Here is a 17771-nt window from a genome sequence, read left to right as displayed (position 1 = left end):
CCCAGCACTCTTAAACAATCATTAACTTAAGTGACTGTATGATAAGTGAGGTATTCTGCTAACCCTAAAATCAGTTTCATGTCTGGCTGTATGAGTAACTGAGAGTAACTGACTGGATGAGATTCTGCCTTCTGATTAGTTGATAAATAAGGCTAATCACACATACACAGGCAGTCTATGTATGCACATGCACACACACACACCGCCAAAACTGTTGGACCACTTATAACTGTTCAGATGTTCTTCTACCAATAGATGCTGCTTCTTTCAAGTGGTTGGGCATTACTTTGGTTGCTACTCATTTTACAGTAATTGGCTCAAGTATGGACTTTGTGTGTATTTTGCTTGATGTGACCACAGCTTTGAACTTAACTTATTATTGAACATGAGACATACATACATAATTCCTGACTGAACGTCAGATCAAACCCATCTTTTGTCAGAAAAAAAGTCCAAGAGATAAGAATGATTAAATGTTTATTGTCATTAAAGTATAACAATTTGATCATGCATCATGTATCAATGTATAACAACTTTATTCAGTAAGATAAAAATAAAAATAAATGGACTATGTCTTTCATTTTTATGACAGATGTAACCCTTCACCAACATTAAACTAAACTATTGGATTTGCAAGAGAAATCACCGACTCAATGGTGGATCTGAAAATGACAGCTGCATTCTCTGTTGTCAAATCAGTCACTTCTCTTACCCATTTAGAATGAGCCATATTTAATAAATCAAAATATTGAAACATTTACATGTACATAATCCTTTCTTTTTAAAATGACTGTGACCATTGTGTCACTGGGAGTAAACAATGATTTGATCAACTGGAAAACACTAGCTGCTGTGCTAACAACCTGTGACCAGGTAACAAGAAGTGGTGTTTGACATCCCAGTATGAAGGAGCTATAACCAGCTACCTAACTAGTCTCCATTTGCTCCACAGTGTCTGTTGGCTTAACATCACTGACAGACTCAAGGGCCTCTTTAAGAGGTTTCTTCAGGTAGAGGTTGTTCTTTACCTCCTCCTTAACTTTCTCCAAAAGCTTGTCATTTTTGCTTTCCTTCAGCTGAATCACAAATGTCTTGAATATGGCGATCAGAGGATGAGCGTACTCTATCACACTCTGCTCATGCTTTAGAAACCCATAGACACAGCCAGCAGTGTGCAAACCAAACACTCGGCCATGAGCATCAAACACTGGGGAGCCAGAAGAGCCGTGATACATGAAGGTGTTGTAGGTCACTACTTGGTCCACCTTAGCTCCACCCTGCATTATGTTTTCAATGCCTTGATTTTTGATCAGTTGAGTGATTGAGCAGAAAGTTAACAGAGAGTCTTTGGAGGTCTCTAAATATTTGTCTACAGCCTCCTCTCTCTTCTCTTTCTCAATGATACATGTGGGATCCAGTTTTTTCAGATCTCCTGCTGGGTGACCGACAATGCAGGCTTCACCATTCACAGGTACTGGACCACATATCTTCAGGAGTCCAGGTGGTAGCTCAGGCTTCTGTTTTGTCTGAGGAGCTGCTGTCTGTGTGTCAGGGTCAAGCTCAAGTATGGCATAATCCAGTTCATGTCCTCTCGCATGATAATTGCAGGCAATGATTGTTTCCTTAACTTTGACCCAATAGGAATCTCTACCAGATGGGTTTTCATAGTTAAATACAGCGTATACATCTGTAGTTACCTGCCACTTATCTCCATCTTGTACAACACAGTCTTTGAATAAGTGTGCATTAGTCAGGATGAAGTTATCAAACAGGATAAAGCCTGTGCCCTGACAAACCTCCTCAACAACAACTTTGCACACTGACTGGCCCAGCTCTAGCAGCTTCCTGACTCTGTGAACTTCACTAAATGACTGCTGGATCTTTCCAAAGTCTTCCTTCCTCAGATCCAATGCTTTCTGATAGGAATCACCTGGGAATCGACTCTCCATCCATTGTTTCAGATCTGGAAACTGCTGACGTAGGAGACTAGAAATCTCTGCATGGTCAATGTTGATGCTGCTGTTGACACTGCGGCCTCTCTGTTGCACTACATCTGAGATTGGTTTTGCCTCTGACTTATCATCATTGTGTTGTGAATCATGTGATACAGCTTGGTTTGCCTGCAGATTTTCTTTCTTTACTTCAGAAACTATGAATTTAGCTCTTTTGCTTCCTAACAGTCCCTTCGAGTCCGCCCCTCTTTTTCCTCGTGGAAGACATATCCTGAACTTTTTTCCATCTAGGTTGTCAACCAGTTGAGTACGTTCAGTGTGACATTTTGAATCTGCATTATCAGAGAGGGTGAACTTGCCGAGGTTATTCATGAAGCGACCATCTCTTTTCAGAGCTTCTTCCACAGTGATCCCCCTCTCTGCATAGACGCAGAGATACTTAAACTGTTTGATAACGTTACTTATAAACAGTGGCTTTGATTTGGCGTTTTTTCCTCCCTCTCTATCAATGTAGAATGCAACGTAACTGCTCTGTGAAGCTATTTCTTGACGTTTAGCTTCTTCTACCTTTTCTGATTCACACAATATGACCAGCAACACCTCAGTCCCAATCAAACAGCAAGGAAAATGTGTTGCAACAGCAATTTCCCTCTCTTCTTTACCCAACTGAATTACAATGTTTTCATCTAGATATTTTTCCGGATATTTTTCACTGGTTTTTAGTGCGTCCAGGACTGTACAAGGACGATCACAGGTAATGCTGTAGTCATTGAGAGCGTTGCTCAGTTTAAATCTGAAATGATGAAGATGTCCCACCTGCAGGAAATGAGAGTAAGAAGAAAAGTGAGATTCATGTGGTAAACATGAAACCTGTTTTGTGCATGTATGGATTACACAGTCTACTGACCCTGGAATCACCATCATCCTCCTCCTTCTTCACTGTCACTTTACTGGATGCAGGATTGATCTGTGAGACGAGAAAAGGATTTTGATTCTGTCAGATGCTTTCCAGAGTGATACTGTAGACGACTTTTGAAAAAGATTTTTCAAGATATTTATACTGTATTTTTAAGTGTAAGCTTAATATGGTCTGGTATGTCCAAATAAATAAGTGAAATATTAGTATTTTGTCCTCCTTGACTTGGAAATTTGAGATGTGCTACCTTTTCATATTTTTTGGAACATGTTTTGTAATGTGTTTGTTATAATATTTTTGGTATATTGTTTACATGTGTTTCTGTATTGACTTTTTGATTAGATTAGTGTGCTCTGTGCATACAGGGTTAATGGCTTGAAGTTGTTGATATTCCTGTTATTGAAACTCAGGTGTGCTGCATATGGAAATAATTTTGTCCAAGTATTAAAATGCAGAGAAATGTAGGACCACAAACCAAAAAACAATAGTAACCCAAAACTTTGCAAAATATGACAAAGTGCTAAAATGTGAAAGGCAAAGAAATCAGATTTTTAATCCCAACTCAATCTTTGCTAATGAAATTTATTAGTTTAGTTTGAAACCAAGCAATAAAATCTGTTTTGTTTTTTTTCACTCAGTTTGCAGTTGAATTCCTCATGAGACCGCAAGTCATATTTTTTTATGAGTTGAACAATTGCAGTTCAGCGCCATCTGGCTTTTGCTTTGCATTTCTGAGGTTTGCCTTTGCCTTCTTGGACAAACGTTCAGGGGGCGGGGCTTTGGAGTGGTGGGGGTGTGCTTCTCTTCAATTGGTCAGATCAAAGATTGACAGGCTTCTCAATCCCTACTTGTCCGCTCCCTTGAATATGTTGAAAGGAGGTCCTTGAGTGTTGCTTAAAGGATAAGGCTGGTGTTTTTTAATGCATTGCTTACCGTCAACAAATCCTGTGAAAATAACAAAATCAGCAATGATTTTGTTTTGCCAACAAGTCTCGTCCATGTAGCCGGTGCCCAATGCAGCCATGTCCCAGCAGCCATAGAACTCCATTGTATTAAAAAAACGATTAAAAACACGTCACAGAGCCATGCTGCTGCTCTGGCAGCATATTTCATCATCGCGATGCACCGGGCCGGCCGACTTTTTCCTCAAACAACTTAATAAGCCGGCTGTAAACACGTTTGCGATCTCAGGAAAGTAGTTCCGTAGCACCGAAAATAGTCCCCGCCGTAATGAAGAATTTGTTCCCATTTGAATTTGATTTGGTAATAACTACAACAGCCTGACTTTTCGTGGTAACAGTTAGCGATTTTTAAAATTGAAACTATGTCTTTGTGAGCTGTATTTAAAGGTTTTTAACTTACAATTGGAGCCAATGACTTCCGGCTTGACGGCTAAAAACGGTACGTGGGAAGTCAGAAAGTAACAGGAGTAGAGCAAACGCATTGTTGATTTTGTTATTTTCATAGGATTTGTTGACAGTAAGCAATGCATTAAAAAACACCAGCCTTATCCTTTAAAGCAGGTTAACATGATTCTGCGGTCTCAACATGTAATCTTTCTTTTAACTATATTTTAGTTATAATTAATGGTATATAATCTAGAACAATGTCAATTCTGTTTTCAGGTGGATTTTAGGGTTTGACTGATATGGGTTTTTTAAGACCGATACTGATATTTTTTTAACTTAAAGCTGCAATAAGCAAAATTTTCTGGAAAACCACAACACATTTGTAAATAACACACAGCAAAGCCACTAAACTACGGAGGCAAACTATGCAAAGCACTGTGCATAAATGCTAATAGCTAAGCTAAGAGTACCTATAGAGAAGTCTCGCCAGTTACCAGTTTCACTTTGCCAGGCATTTCTCCCGCTGAAGGTTACATGTCCCACAATGACAAGTGAAGAGGTAGGTAGCAAGTTTACTAGTTTAACAAGTTGCTCGTTTCATCGATTCCGCCATTACAATAATTTTTTTTCAGGGATGGGAGGGGGAGAACGCCGCTTTTAAACAGTGAGGGAGGAGACAAAGTAGTTTTTAAAAAATTGGGAAGCTACTGAATGGTCCGGGAGGACCTTCGCTCCGGAGCGGAATTTGACAACAAGCTTTAGAAAAGAGGTGAAAACAGCAACACAGCTGGCTGCTGTGTGGATGTTGGTTTATATCATTATGTCTCAAGGAAATCTCCACATAGCATACATTTGTTTGGTTATGCAGTCTGATATTGCTTATTGCAGGTTTAAGCTGCTGATAGAAGATATTTTGTGCCGATATTTAATATCTTTAAATTTGAAAATGACTGCAAAACAAAACCATTACTCGAGTAAATACATTTTTAATAAAAGGTTTGAATAAACAAAATGAAGAATTTTACAAATGTAAAATAACAAGAGTAAGGGTCCAACAGCCCCATGACATTGAATTTTATGAAAGCGTCCCTGCGGCACACTTTCAGCCACATGACAAAAAGTGGTGAACAGTGCGACCATCCGGACGACCGACAATGCGATCCATAGAGCCCCTGCTGTCGCGGGGCTAAAAAGAGAGATACTATGGGGCTATGCCTATTTCATGCTTGGCATTGTTTTCGTAAAATTACCCGGTAATGGTACCGTATGTTAAAGTATAATCCTTGATTCACAGTTGGAGAAAGGGTTAAGGTGAGGGGTTGGGATTAGGGAGAGGTTGGGAAAGGGGGTTATGGGAAGGAAGGTCAGGGGTTGGGATTAGGGACAGGGTTAGGGTTCTGTGCCGTAGGGTGCTATAGGGATTTAAAGAGCACGGTGGGGCACTGTGAATAGAACATATAGAATCTCTCCTCCCAAACCTTCATCATAAACTCCATAAAAAGCTGCCCCAATATCAATACATGAATTCTGTGAGGACTGTGTAGCAACTTACCGTGAGTTTGCTGTGTCCCTCTGCCATTTTTGGGGATTCAGGGAAGTCGACTCTGTCCTGTACAAACAATTGACATGTTCAGCACCCACAAGATAACACCACCACCACACCTTTTCAAGTTAATTGGCTAATAAATACGTTTTAAAGAGCTTTGTCCATAGACTAACTTGCCATGTTTGGTGGCAGTCAGACAAATGGTGTAGGAGATGTTAAAAAGGTGTTATTAAAAAATAAATAAATAAATGAATGAACCAAAATGCTGGAAAATCTAATTTGGCAGAAGTGGGTGACAAAGAAGACAAAGAAGGCTATTGGCAGTTTAGCAATTTTCTTGTCAGTTGGACATAGGTGTGGGAGTTGTGGCCTGTTTTACAAAATGTTTAATAATAGCACCACCATCTGGCCAACTGTGAACATATTTCATGGGCAACATCTTGCCACCCTCTTTATCATATTCCAATTGACAGGAATGAGTTAAAAGTGCCTCAGTCTATGAGGATGGAGGGATGAGGTGTTCAGAAGGTGGATGCAGGCGGGCTCTTTTTGGTTTACAGGCCATAGACCAGCGTCTTAGGAGGATATAGTGGGGTATAGAGGCTATAGTGTCTCGGATTTTCCCGAGACACACACATTATACCCCCCACACATTACAATCAAATTTTCCTCCATTTTGGCGCAGCAACTGTACACCTACAGAATTGTCATTGGCTGTGCTCTCAAAGGTCAGCGCATGGCAGGTTCCAAGTTTCAGCATAGGACTGCCAGTGACTACAGTGAGAGATAGTGTACCTCCTTCAGATACTTTATGGTTGATAATAAAATGGGCTACGCTACTGTTGAACAAGTAAGACACGAAGGTCACATTACATATTTGAACTTACATCTTAACTTACATTTAGTTCAGTCAAATCAGTTTAATTTTGTTTTTCAGAATCTGACCGCTATCAATATAACTACATTGTAGTAACTTTTTTATTGTAGTTTTTCCATTGTATTAACCTCAACTTTGTCTCTCTCCCTGTAGTTGGTTCTCTTTGAGAATAGTGATCCTTAAATATGATGATTTAGAAAAAAAAATCTATAATTTTTCTCTATTGTAATAACTTTTCGATTGTAATTTTTCCAGTGAATTAACTTCAACTTTGTCTCTTTTTGCCTGCAGGTATGACCATAGGGACAGATGAGCCACCTTATAGCCTCCCCCTGGCACCGACCCCTCCCCTTTGGATAATAAAATTAGGGAAATAGTCATAATGTCATAATAATAATAATAGTCATAATGTGGAGCTAATTCTTTAATATTTTGATTAATGGGTTCTCTGTCATGTGATAATATTCTAGTGCAGCCTATACTTTACTTTATTATGTATTATATGGTTAAAGATGTTGCAGTTGTGGAAAATGATAGTATGTGAGTGACGGTGTGATCATGTGACGGGGATTCAAGTCCTGTAATTTGTATCCGAGTTTTTCTAAACACCTGTGATGGATTGTGCAATCAGTAAGCGAACCTGAGGAAGCAACAAGCGAAACGCGTTGGTCACTCCTTGGGCCTCATTCACGAAACGTGCGTACGATCAGATTTGATCTTAAAGTGTACTTACGAACGTTTCCACGAACATTTCGGCATTCATCATTTTTTTTACCTGAATTTGTTCTTTGGTACGATCAAAATCTACGTGTGTTTGGAAACATGCGTGGGGCATTACGCATGAAGTGGTTTCTGCTTAAAATGCCTTATTCTTTAAGCAAAATCTATTAAAGCAGTCCCAGACCTCATATCAACACCAAATGTGTTTCAGGCCATTTGTAAGCCTGGTGATAATAACCATATTAACAAAGCTAGGCCGATATGAACAAATTCATAGGCAATTCTATTCAATTGGAAACATGAGTGATTAAAGTGATTAATTAGTATTGTATATATATTATCATATTATATTATTATATTATGTATTGATCAATAAAGTTCTATCTTATCTTACCACAGGAGCAATAGACTGTGCACATCAAAGCACCGTCTCCAAACGCTTTCCCTATTTAAATCGCAAACAATAACACACCATAAACATTCAATTAATTTGTGACGCCAACCTAAACCTCCTACATGTGGTTTCCAGCTGCGACTCGTTGGTGCTGCAGAACAGCAGGGTGGTCGTGCGTCTTGAGCAGGTGCTGCTGGAGACGCACGGCGCATATAGGACTGAATGGAAGTTAAATTAACCAGAGTCTCAAGACTAACTAGTTTGTCTCCAGGTGATAGAGGTTCTGCCTTGACCACATTGCTAATGACACACCTGATAAACCTTCAGACCCCTCAGCAGAGACCATATAATTATCATACGTGCACTCGCTCCGCCACAGAGCGAGCGCAGCATACTGAGCTGGAAGGCTGTGATGAGTTTGGACACCGCAGGAAGAAAGCTCCTGTCAAGAGCTACAGTCAAAACCAGCAATATTATTATAAAGCCTAAAGTCTGAGCTTACCATCAGATGGAGACGCTGCTTGAATTAAACCAGTGTCCAACTCCGCTGATGACTGGACACCTGACAGCGCAGTCTCCATATTATTTCCCCAAACATTTTGGCAGCGCCCTGCCGTCCGCCTGGAGCTAATAAACTACATCTATTTGGAATTAGACTATCGCCCTCGCTTTTTAGATTCTAACTGTAAGTCAAACGGTTTCTTTTTTATTTAATTCAAGGTGTGTGTTTCTGATGTTGCAGCATTGACAGCATCAGTAATTTCTTGCCATGTTTTCTTTCTCAGTTGCTGTCACTCCACCGCTTACACTTTTAAAAAGTATATATATTTTTTTCTCTCACTCCCGACAACAACACTTCTATTTCAGAGTTTGAATTTTTTTTTTTGGGTCTGTTTGCCATTCTCTACCACTCCAGTAATGCTTTCCATTTGCGCACGACCCTTCAGACAGCAGACCTTTTATGGAGTTGCCAGGGCGTCTACCTATGCTAATCAGCATCAACAGGCACGCGCATCCAATTAAGGAACAAGTGGCATTCATCATCAGATACACCTGGAATACGCAAAAATCGAGACTCTGTGCATGCTTCATGAATCCCACATTGGTTTTGCGTAGGCATGTTTCTTAAGAACAAAAGTAAGAACAATTTAAGAAAAGTTTCGTGAATGAGGCCCCTTGAGCCTATTTTTGCAAATGTTATAAGAAAAATAAAGATGTGAGTAAATTGGCAACAAAGTCTAACAGTGTGCGGTTGGATAATTCCTGTATATCAATATAACAATAATAATAAAAAATAAGTGTGTGGTTTGAATGATGTAAAAGTTGTGATCATTAGTGATGTGACGTTCGCGAACGATCCGATGCTTTTCAACGGCTCTTTGGTACGAACGAAGGGAACCGAGTCGTACTTGAGTCGTTCTTTTTATTGTTGTGCCCAAATTTCACTGCCTGCCCTAAATCCACTTAACCTGACGCGCCAGATGGTCTCGCGTGTTCGTGATCTCGCGAATCCAGCTGCCTCGCAAGGTAAAAATCCAGTGGATTTTTACCTTGCGAGGCAGCTGGAGATTCTGATTGTTTGCGAACGTAACATCACTAAAATCCACTTCCCTTTACATGAAGTGAGAACCAGCCAGTCACAAGAGGTAGACGTGTTTGGAAGAAAAAAAATGAGCCAAACTCGAAAACGCAGCAGCATTTGGATGCACTTCACTAATAAAAACAACGATAAAGCGGAGTGCAATATTTGCAAATCAAAAATATCATTTAAAGCAGGGTCAACAAACAATCTTCACCGCCACTTAAAAACACAACATCCAACGGCGCAAGTGGCCGAGGTGAGACGACAACGTTCCAACGATAATGATGACCAAGATAACGACGGCGCCAGTGCTTCTGCTGAAACCACTACCACATCAGGTACAAGTCAGTCATCCATTGTCACTCACACCCATGCATCTGCCTCTGAAACTACCACTGGGCCTACATCTTTGCCTGGCCAGGCACCAAGCTCTCATAGAACCACTGGCACAAGACCTAAAATAAGACAGACATCTCTCCACGATTATGCAGCACCTGTCATAACCCCATTGGGACAGCGGAAGATAGATGAAGAGCTTGCTAAAATGATTGCCACTGACTTCCAGCCATTCAAAATTGTGGAAGACAAAGGATTCAAGCGATACAGCAATGCTCTCAACCCTTCCTACACTCTTCCATCAAGGAAGACAGTATCCCAGACAGTTTCAAACATTTATCAGAGAGAAGCAGCATCACTGAAGGAAAGGGTGTCTAAAGTGTCAGCAGTTTGGTTAACCACAGATTGTTGGACATCAAGGGCTACAACCTCATTTATGGCACTAACATGCCACTTCATTGAAGATTTCAACATGTCCTCCTGCCTATTGGACTGTTTTGAATTTAGTGACCGGCACACAGCAGAAAACCTGGCCGAAAAGCTTCTCAACGTTGCAAAAGATTGGAAAGTGGAAGATAAAGTGGTTTGCTGCATAACTGACAATGCTGCTAACATTACGAAGGCTATACAAATCACAAAATGGACCCACCTTCCTTGCCTGGCGCATACCATCAATCTGATTGCCAGAGATGCCCTCAAATGCCTAAAACCCATTCTGGATAAAGTGAAAGAGGCAGTGGAATACTTTCACAGGAGCACACTGGGTGCAGAAAAACTGAAGGCCACTCAGATCCAAATGGGGATGGCAGAGCTACGACCCAAACAGGACTGCATCACAAGATGGAACTCTACATATGACATGTTGAAGAGTTTTCTGCAATCCAAGGATGCCATTATCTCCACCCTGGCCATCACAAATGCATCAGTCAGCCCTTTGTCCCAAGAAGAATGGAGCATACTGCAGGAGGTGTGCACTATCCTGGAGCCCTTTCAGGAAGTCACTGTGGAGGTCAGTGCAGAAAGGTATGTTATTCCATAGTTAGAGTTGGTCAGCTGTAGCTTTCTATAGCATGCATGCAAAAATACCTAACAAATTATGAATGTTTGAGACCATTTTATTTGTATTATATAAAATGATATAGATACCAGTGCATATAGTATAGTGTGTCATTGTTGGTAACACTTTATAATAATTGTCTCACTATGTATAGTAATATTCCCAGTTTTTTTCTCACTAGCTACGTGACTGCCTCAAAGGTAATATTGCTGGCCAAGGGACTGCAGAGAGTCACAGCCAACTGCCAGAGAAGTGTAACAACACAACAAGCATCAGATTTGGTGAACTCTATGTGCAAACATGGCAGGTAGATTCCACAGAATGGAATATAACCACACCCTTGGAGATGCTGCTGCGCTTGACCCAAGAGTCAAAAAGGTGGCATTTGGGGATGCCAGAGCTGCAGATGAGGCTTTCCAGAGAATAGCAACTGCAGCAGGAAGAGTCACTCTCAGCAGCAGCGAACCCAGCCAGCAACCAGGTCAACAGGAAGGAGCAGGCAGTGCTGCACAAGGATCAGTCGTTTGGAGCCATTTCTATGAGCGGGTAGCTGGTGCAGTGTCAACAAGGAGTCCCACAGCAGATGCCATCATGGAGGTGCGGTCTTACCTAGAGGAGCCCCTTCTTCCAAAATCCTCAGACCCTCTCAAGTGGTGGGAAAGTCGGGCCACCGTGTACCCCAGGCTCACCAAGCTCATGGCGGAAAGGCTTTGCATTGTGGCAACGTCAGTTCCGTCAGAGAGAATATTCTCCAAGACTGGACAAATCATCTCAGAGAGGAGAAATCACATTACAGTTTTTCTCAGTCGCTTTGGTACATTTCTCAGATCAGAATTGAAATTCTCAAAACTACTTGTTCAACCTCCACATCATCTAGTCACTTGTGCACATCATAAAAGCAATTTCTCATTCTTTTGAACAAATTGCAAATGCTTTGGCACGTTCATGCAAATGATTATGTACAATTGTCTGCCGTTTCCTACATTATCAATTGCTCATGTCATGTTGATCAAAATGTATTATACTGGTTCTCTGTTGAATAGTCTTACCCCCCAAAACATCTAGGCATTAGTTCATTGCATAAGTCATTACATGCAAAATGGTTGAACCAGTTGTCATAATCTGTCAAGCATATTTTCTATACATTTCTATTAGACTTTTTTTGTAAATGTGTCCTGAATTGATTAATTGCTCTCAGGTGAATCTTGACTTTCACTAATGAAGGGGAATGTGTGAAGCGTTAGATCAACCAATGATCAACCAGTTCTCTAAAATAGCAGACAGACAGGAACGTCAGGAGGTGTAGAAAGACTGCACTAATTCCCCATACATCGCTGCATGTACAGTTCTGCCTAAGGGGTGTTTCCTATGTTTACATTTCTAATTTTGTATTTTTTTCCTTTGTGCTATGCAGTGTTGTAAGACAGTCTTGTCTTTTTCTTTTCTGCATCGCAATGACATGGTCTGTCAACAAATTACAGTACAAACAGTAAAAGCGTAAATGTCCTGTCCAATCTCTTGCAATCAATCTCCCACATGCAGTAATGTTTAACTTTGTACTGTTGAAATTGAAATATGCCATACAGAAAAAGTGCAGCCTTGTGCATTTTCAATCATTGTCATCAAAACCTTAACCATAGTTTACATCAGAAAATACTTACAGAGTACACTGTTATATTGACAACATGGCTAAGCATTTTGACTATCTTGTTTGTAAACAATGACACAAGGACTTGTCATTCTGATGGCACTGACATGTTCATTGACATAAATATTTACTTTTGAGAGATAAACTAAGGATTTTGAGCAAGTTACGGGCTTTTGCAGGTAATCCATTGTGTGGTGCTGTTTGTACGAATTGTTTCGAGAAATGCACTCACTGTTTTGCAAATGTTAAGGATGATTCGAGAAATGTACCAAAGCGACTGAGAAAAACTGTAAGCCCTCAAAAGTGAGGGAACTTGCTTTCCTGAATGCAAATTTGCCACAGATGATGGCATAAAGCATGCTGCTTGAGTAGTAGTTTGGCTGGCTGAGAGATGTAGCAAGCCTCAGATTTGAATCAAGTTGCTTTACACAAAGAAAAAAAAGTATCAATGGGTGTTGGATAACAAAGTAGTATCTGTGTGTTGGATAAACAATAACTTAGGATATTTGCTTTAAAATGTTGACCTAGTAAAAGCATTAAGGTGACTTATGGTTGAAAGGTAAATAAACAGTTTATACTTTACAAGTTATACATTTTTCTGTGAGTAAAAATAGATTGTTTTTCTCTGCCTCACATTTCAGGGCTGTTGTTGGAGCCTTGTTTACAAATTTTTATTGTGTTATGTTATTGTTTACAAGTAAGTAAGCCTTGTTTGAGCCGATGTGGCTCATAGGCCGGAGCTCATCTCCTGTTTTTGTCAAAGCAGCTCAGGTGTACACACCCCAGGACAGTTCACTAGTCCATTGCAGGGTTTATACTAGTAGTATCTGTATATTTTTCTCTATTTTATTTTATTTTTTTCTATTTTTATAATATTGAAATATTGTTCAGAAGTTGGCTGTAGTATGGGCCTTTTGCAAGTATTATTATTTTGATAAGTTGTTTTACTATTTATTCTTACAAATTTTATCGTGTGAAATGTTTTTCAGATAATTGTTTATCTATCTGATTTGCACTAAAATCTGTTTTGCACAAAAGATCATTATACTTGTTTTTTTATTGTGCCAATAAAAAGTTTTCTAATATTAAGTGTTGCATGAATTGCATTCAAGGCAAGGCAACTTTATTTACATAACACATTTCATATAGAGGGTAAATTCAAAGTAGTAAATTCACTGACAAAGCAGAGGGATATGGCGTCACCTTGTGTAATGTTTACAATGCAGATCATTGACATTCGGTCTGGCAATATGAGTAATTTAGTGCTGCTAAACCTGGTTCACACCAGAGCCATGGCTCTGGTATTGACATAATCCATCTAGCCGTGTTTGTTAATGACCAATAAAGTCTCCGAAATCAGGAACAAAGATTAGCTCAGGCTGGGGTGTCGCCTATCAGACATACACAGTCAAAAACATCTGTTGACCGCTGCCTTCATTACAGCATCTGGCTGAGGTGAATTATCTGGTCAAACGTTTTCAGGGAGCATCCATCATCAACAAAGCTGAACACTGCGTAAATCAAAACGTTTCTTTCTTTCTTATTTGTTATCTTACTTACCTGTTAGTGCAGCTTGCGTCTCAGACGATACAGCGGCAGCCGTGGACCGGCGTAGAAAGAAGTTTGATTTGGGCGGCTTCTACTTTTTCTTCTTCTTCTCCTTCCTCTACTTTTGATTTTTATGGCGGTGGACAAACAACTTTCGGTGCATTACCGCCACCAACTGGACTGCAGTGCGGACCAAGGAATCTGTCTTTGACAAAGAAAAAAACATATTCTGTCTATCAATCTTGTCGCTTTTAAAAACTGGATCAGAATTGTAATCTTAGTCCCTGAGGACTCAAATTATCTTTAAAATTAAACTCTCATTCTTGTATAAATTGTTTCCTCAAATTGGCATCCGATTCGCAGCTTCTGATTGGAATGTTCCGGTCCACCTTAAAAGTGGCATAACGCCTATAGATGGCGTTGTTCAGTCATTTTCAAGCTAATTCATGAACTGAAAAACATAACAAATAGAGGGAAGATGAAATGAGAATGAATCATAGAATGAAATGGTCTTTAATTGATTTACAATCCTGGATTCGGATCATTTTAACTGTAGCATTTTTTTCTTATTGCCCTTACTCATGGTAAACTGATTTTCAGTCTTATTGCTATTTCTTTTGCTGTGGTCCTACCTGCTCAGTATTAAAAAGTCTCAAGAAACCAATACTCCAATATGACACTACTTTACTATACTTGCCATTTTGCCTTTATATACCACCTTAAAAAATGTTTACCATACCAATGCCTGGTATCATTTTTCTCAGCACAACCTCACCTACATGACCATGTTTTACTCACTCTGAGATACTGTATCACACACAGGACCCAAATACACACAAAAAAATAGAAAATCATTTTTTAGGAAATTAGGAAATAAGAAAACAAAAGAATATGCATTGAATTGTTTTGAATGCAGAAAAATGAATTTCAAAAGGTATAACAATGAACATATAAAGGTAAATTTGAAAAAAAGATCACACTGTAACTATTTACAAAATAAAGCACTCCTTGTGCTTGTTTTGTCTTGCAGATTTCACAGTGGAGGATGTAGGCATTAGCAGTGGCAATGTCCAAAAAGTGAAGGAAGAGGGTACGGTACCAGATGCTGGATGTTTTGTGGTGGGTGGAGTAATATTGTATCACTTGGTCTGAGAGGCCATGATGGGAGTGGGGCAAGAAATGTCTGTCACTGTTCAGTGTCCATCTCCGCCCTTGACTCTCCTTTTGACCGTCATACCAGAGAAGGCTGGGTGAACTGTGGACACCTGGACACCTGGACACCTCACGGGTGTCCATCCACTTGGGGTCCTCTCTGATCCACCTCACTGATCCTCTGGGGGATTTACTGTTGAGGGCGTTTGCTCTCCCAGAGGAACAGCCTTTCCTGCTGTCACCGCAAGTACCACAGGCTCCAAACATCATTTCAGCCAAGTCAGACAACAGTTTGGGACTGGTATAGAAATTGTCCATGTAAATATGATATCCAGTCCCTAGATATGATGGTGTGATAAGATCCATTACACTGTCACACATAGAGCCAACACATAGAGCTTGAACCCCCACTTTGTCGGCTTATTCTTCATACATTGTGTCATATCCGTTTTGGCTTTTGTTTGCCAGCATTCTTTCATCAATTGCCAAATTGATCCTTGGGTGGTAATAAGCCTGGCAGGAAATGCGGGTCTCATCTAGAAGAGGCCTGATGCGGAACAGCCTATCGTGGTCTGGAGTTCCCTTCTTCCTATCATTTTCAACGTCCTCCTCTGGATCGCTGAGATGGATGTTCCATGGCAAAACTCTAAATCTGTCCCTTGTCATTACAGTGGCTGGAAATGGCACTGAGAAGATGAAGTTCCTTCTCCAGCAGTCTTGGACATTGCTCAGTGGTAACATTGATTGATAGATTAGGAGACCAATATATTCATCAACTGAAACATCAGTCCATTTGTATTTCTTTCCCTTTGCCAGGTTGTTTGCTGCAGAGTGCAGAGTGTCTGCATTGTGTGCAAGGAGAAATACAACTTGAAAAGGTCCAGTGGGGATTGTGGTGGTGCTGTGTCCACCTGGACCCCAGGAGTTCTGCGTGGCTGGAACCTATGTGTTTGTGGGGCGATATCCGGGTCACTTTCTGTTCACCATGGCTGTGAGCTGTGGTCCGGCTGTGCTGTTGGAGATCTTGACCTAGGTCTTACTGGTGACGACCTGGTCCCACGACGCCTCCCTCTCTGTGTAGCCCTCAGTGGGGGAGGAATGGATCTCCGTTCGTGCCTACCTCGTCCCCTGGGACAGCTGCTGGGGTCTGCTCATAGTCTCCTTCTCTGTAGAGGAACATCAAATGGAAAATGTTAAAAACTGGTTTACAAAGAGTACTAAGCAATTGTTTTCCAGAGTAAAACTTTAAAAAATATTTCCACCAAAGCAATACGTTTTCATAAGAAAAGCAGTGACTACAGTTAACACATGAATTACCCCTTTGTACAAAGAGAAAGTAAAAGAAGACAGAGAGAAAGTCTAATGTTTCCATTGTAAAACTTATTTCAACAAAGCAATAATATAATAATAATGATAATAATGATCCATAACACAACTTATAGAAATAACAAAACAAATATTTATCTCACCTCTCTTGGAAGGGGATTTTTTTTTTATATAGAGTTCACCTCAAGGTGGAAGCATTTAGAAAGAAACTGCAGGCCTGCAATCTGTCTAGAACCCCCGATCTCTACACCGCTGAATCTTAAACAAAAAATGCACCCAAATCCACAGAATGCACCAAATTTCATTCTTAAGATTTTCAATAGTTCAATCAGTAGTTGGCAACAAGAGCACCAGGGCTCTAATTTGTGATGTTAGTAAGAGGCAAGGACTAGCGCTGCTCCATTGGTGAGGATTGAGGTTGTAGACTCATAGAAGGATTTTTTCATCAAACTGAGTTTTATTTCACTGCAGTGAACCACAATATATTTGAATAAACATGTAACGCCACTTTGTGTCCTTTGTGTCTGCAAAGCTGGTCTTCCATTCACTGTGAATTGATCTCTTCCAGTCAACACAATTGGACTTCATGGTGTGCTTTTTCTTTTTCTTCCCATTTATAGTGACAATTTTCATTAGCTATGTTTAATTAGGAAGAGGCTGGGTTTGCCAGCCTTTTCTTCTTTGCTGTCTGTCTGTCTGCCTGCCTGCCTGCCTGTCTGTCTGCCTGTCTGTCTGTCTGTCTGTCTGCCTGTCTGCCTGCCTGTCTGCCTGTCTGTCTGCCTGTCTGCCTGCCTGTCTGCCTGCCTGTCTGTCTGTCTGCCTGTCTGTCTGCCTGTCTGCCTGCCTGTCTGCCTGTCTGCCTGCCTGTCTGCCTGTCTGTCTGTCTGTCTGTCTGTCTGTCTGTCTGTCTGTCTGTCTGCCTGCCTGTCTGCCTGCCTGCCTGTCTGCCTGCCTGTCTGTCTGTCTGCCTGCCTGTCTGCCTGTCTGCCTGCCTGTCTGCCTGCCTGCCTGTCTGTCTGTCTGTCTGTCTGTCTGCTTGTGTGTCTGCCTGCCTGCCTGCCTGCCTGTCTGTCTGTCTGTCTGTCTGTCTGTCTGTCTGTCTGCCTGTGTGTCTGCCTGCCTGTCTGCCTGCCTGCCTGTCTGTCTGCCTGCCTGTGTGTCTGCCTGCCTGTCTGCCTGCCTGCCTGTCTGTCTGTCTGTCTGTCTGTCTGTCTGTTTGTGTTTGACACAAGATAGAAACTTTATACTCTCACTGCAGGTTCCCCCTATAGAGATGATCTGATTAGATTTTGGAGCACCTTGATTCAAAAATGTGCATATTAATGAAAAAAAATAATTTCAATTATTTCCTAATTACAGCAATATGCA

General features: G+C 40.7%; 1 protein-coding gene across 1 annotated transcript; it reads right to left on the bottom strand.

Moving 5' to 3' along the window:
• Window positions 1-508: 508 nt before the first annotated feature.
• LOC139913784 (serine protease FAM111A-like) lies at window positions 509-13978 on the bottom strand. The gene is made up of 4 exons (XM_078288600.1): window positions 13938-13978; window positions 5770-5826; window positions 2860-2919; window positions 509-2768 (listed from the first exon to the last, which is right to left on the bottom strand). Exons 2-4 carry the CDS (start codon window positions 5794-5796, stop codon window positions 927-929), a joined length of 1929 nt encoding a protein of 642 aa, XP_078144726.1. The 5' UTR covers window positions 5797-5826; window positions 13938-13978; the 3' UTR covers window positions 509-926.
• Window positions 13979-17771: the final 3793 nt, after the last annotated feature.

This window comes from Centroberyx gerrardi, chromosome 15 (genome assembly GCF_048128805.1).
Source record: "Centroberyx gerrardi isolate f3 chromosome 15, fCenGer3.hap1.cur.20231027, whole genome shotgun sequence".
Taxonomy (NCBI): Eukaryota; Metazoa; Chordata; class Actinopteri; order Beryciformes; family Berycidae; genus Centroberyx; species Centroberyx gerrardi.
The sequence above is the reverse complement of the archived record's forward strand: the minus strand, read 5'-3'. Positions and strand labels throughout refer to the sequence as shown.